Source organism: Sinocyclocheilus grahami, unplaced genomic scaffold (assembly GCF_001515645.1).
Source record: "Sinocyclocheilus grahami isolate Dianchi unplaced genomic scaffold, SAMN03320097.WGS_v1.1 scaffold10775.1, whole genome shotgun sequence".
NCBI lineage: Eukaryota > Metazoa > Chordata > Actinopteri > Cypriniformes > Cyprinidae > Sinocyclocheilus > Sinocyclocheilus grahami.
Genome location: NW_015513436.1, coordinates 1 through 3,225, shown reverse-complemented (window position 1 = coordinate 3,225; position 3,225 = coordinate 1). Strand labels below are relative to the sequence as shown.

The 3,225-nt window shown below is 36.4% G+C and overlaps 1 protein-coding gene across 1 annotated transcript in view; it reads right to left on the bottom strand.

Annotated features, from left to right (window-relative positions):
* The window catches only part of LOC107578538 (TGF-beta-activated kinase 1 and MAP3K7-binding protein 1-like), a gene marked incomplete at its 5' end in the record, with an annotated part of 4,175 nt that extends 1,541 nt beyond the window's left edge, over positions 1-2,634 (bottom strand). The window contains 2 exons of the mRNA XM_016264484.1: positions 566-719; positions 2,358-2,634. Coding sequence (XP_016119970.1) covers positions 566-719; positions 2,358-2,634 — 431 coding nt within the window. The remainder of the gene's footprint in view (positions 1-565; positions 720-2,357) is intronic.
* Positions 2,635-3,225: the final 591 nt, after the last annotated feature.

The window sequence follows — 3,225 nt, the reverse complement described above, 5'->3', positions numbered from 1 at the left end:
AAATTATAAAAATAAAATTATGAAAATATAAGCAAAAATTATATATATATATATATATAAACAATGATAAAATGGCAAAACAATTTTAATAATTAAATTACTAAAACTTAACATTAAACAGGAAACTTCTCATTTTCATTTAATTTAACTTTGAATTAAATAAATCAATTATGAAAATAAAAACAATAGAGACAGAAAAAAACGAATAAAAATGGCAAACTAAATTACTAAAATTAAAAAGGAAACATAATTTCTCATTTTCATTTAGTTTAACTTGATGTACTAAAATAAAATAATAAATACAATTCTAAAAATAAAAAGTAAAAACAATATAGACACATTAGAAAAAAAACAATAACTAATAAAAATAGCAAAAACAAACTAAATTACTAAAACGTTCATTCTTTGTATTTATTTTACAAAGCAACATTTCCTATTTTCATTTAGTTGAACTATATACATATACTACTAAAAATGGCAAAAAGAGCACAAACTAAATGACTAAAAATGAACCTAAAATGAGAAAGGAAAAAAGCGCTCCTAGGCGCGGTCAGCGCTGTGTTACCCAGCGGTCGGTGTGTCTCCCTCCAGCGTGGACGCAGTGTTGGAGCCGTTGGTCAGCGTTCCCTGCGCCGGCATGACCAGAGACAGCATGACGCTGGTCTTACTGGTGCTCTGATGGTTCGAGTACGGCACAGACACCGGGTAGATCCGTCCTCCTGCACACACACATCAATGCTAATTATGATGCAGAATATAAACTCGGACTGGACGAGACGCGCTCAGAGTCTGTGTGATGATGCTGATTAAAACACACACTGATTGTGTATTAATGCACTGGTTTTGAAAGCCTACACTATTATAATACGTGTAGGAGGAATCGTTCATGCATATGGTTATTATTTTGTAAATGTAACTATTAAAATACAGTTAACCATGGTTAAGATTTGTCGACCAATATAGATTTTCTGATGCCGATGTCAATGGCAATATCATAAGGAGCCGATTTATATGATATCACACTATTTACAAATAATAAAATAAGATATGCTGCAAATAAATGGATAATTATTTGACATAAAATGTACCAAATTTGAAAATGAATAAATATGAAAAACGAATGTGATCTTATTAAAAAAGCACCGTCTCCCTCATCTAACACACCCGATTAAACTCATCAGCTCATTAGTAGAGACTTCAAGACCGGAAGTGGGTCAGAAAAGATAAAGAGCACATAAACACACACACAATGCGTGTCAGATCCGCGCCACGCTCAGCAGCGGCAGCTCTTAAAGTAATAGCAGCAAATAACCTAATAACCAGCTGCTGTGATGTCTATTAATCAAAGATCAAAAGAAAAAAGAGGAAATCAATAACTTCTGTAGCTTTAAGGATTCATCTATATTTAATTTAGTGTTTGATACTTAATTATTCAATCTCGGTGTGTTTCCTACTTGCTGAAGGCCACAGGTAAATATGACATTTATTATAATGCGTTTATGTGAAGATTGTTTTAAGTTCACTTAAAACAGAAGTTGTTGTTTTTTAAAGTCTAATAAATGTCAATAAAAATGGATAGCTCTCAATTATACTGTAATGTTAGTACAGTCAACATTACAAATAATCAATGGTTAAATATTAGGAAAAATAGTAATTTCCTAGAGACATCAGCAGTACCGGTATCAGCGATTCTCACATTCAGCCACAAAAAAAAGAATCCATTAAACAAATATTACAAATATACTATCTTTATGCGGTTTCTACATTAATTTAGACATTGAATGTGAAATGACTGCAATATAAAAGTATATTTAAAATCTTTAATGGTAGGTGGGATTAACCGCGATTCATTTTAGAAAAAATGTGATTGATTAGTTAAATTTTTTTAAATCGATTGACAGCACTAATGCATATATATATATAAAAGAAACCCTAAATCTAATGTGACAGTCTAAGATCTTATTGTTTACTAAAGCAATAATCCCCGTGAAGCCGTGGTTTACAGTAAATTATAACAGCTAAATGCTAATTACTGCTTTTATAAAACGGTTATTGCATATACGTAGTAAGGTTTCACAAAATAAAACAGAGCAAATAAAGTGTAGTGATATTAATAAACACAGTATTCTTCCACCAAACAATGTAGCTCCTCAGAAACAGTTGTGGTTGCTACAAAGTGGTTGCCGAGCAACACACAAACGTAAACAAAGGTGTGTGTTACTTTGTAGAGAACGGCTTCGAACGCGGCTCAGCCAATCAGAATCAAGGACTTTCATTAACCTGTGTGTACTGTGGTTTATAAAGCAGGTGGTTGTGGTTCTGGCTTGTGATTGGTCGAGCCCACAGCTGCGTCTCACCTTGTGTGGGTGTGAGCGAGCCGTCTGCGAGTGTGTAGTTAACGACTCTGATCAGAAGCGTCATGTCTTCATGTCTGGCGCAGTGTGGCGCCCTCTGTCTGCCGCTCACGTATGAGTCGTGATGCAGACGCTTGACGCGCTCCACCACCGACTGCGCAGCCGCCTCCAGACTGCTCTGCTGCGCCAGCTCCGCCGCTACCATGGCAACGATCTCCTGCCGGGGAACATGGGAAATGTAGTCCACAGATATTGAAACAATGCTGCAGGACGGATGTGACTAGAATATTCAGCAACCGAAATTATTGTATAAGTGAAAAGACCGAATAAATTGTACTGAACAATTACGTGACGCGATCAAATAGAGGAACGCACTAATGCAGCAAACACGAATGCAGTGTGGAAGAAATCATAAGCACCGACAGCGAGAGACTGTTTAGTACTGCACTGCATGATGTCTCCGATGAGAAGAAGAAGGGGGTTTGGTTGTTGCTGGTTACTGTATGATGATTGAAATCACCAAATGGCCTTAAACAGTTAGTAAATAAACGGAAGAACGTTATTTTTTCTTATGCACGCATGAACTGCATGTATTCTGAACTCGCGGTGCGCCAGAGTCCAAAGCGCGAGGAAAATCTGCGCTGAAACAGTGTTAATCGTCAGTTGCTCAGTAATTAATTTTTTTCTCCTTGTTTAACTGAAGAAAGTTCTGGCAGATCCAACTGTTAATTTCATCAATGCATTGGCAGAGGGAGTCAATGGGGCTGTAGTCATTTGGAGATAAGGCTAGGTACATCTGGGTTTCATCAGCATAGCTGTGATAGGTGATTTGGTTCTCTCGTTAATTGACTTCGTGGGAGCATATACAGGC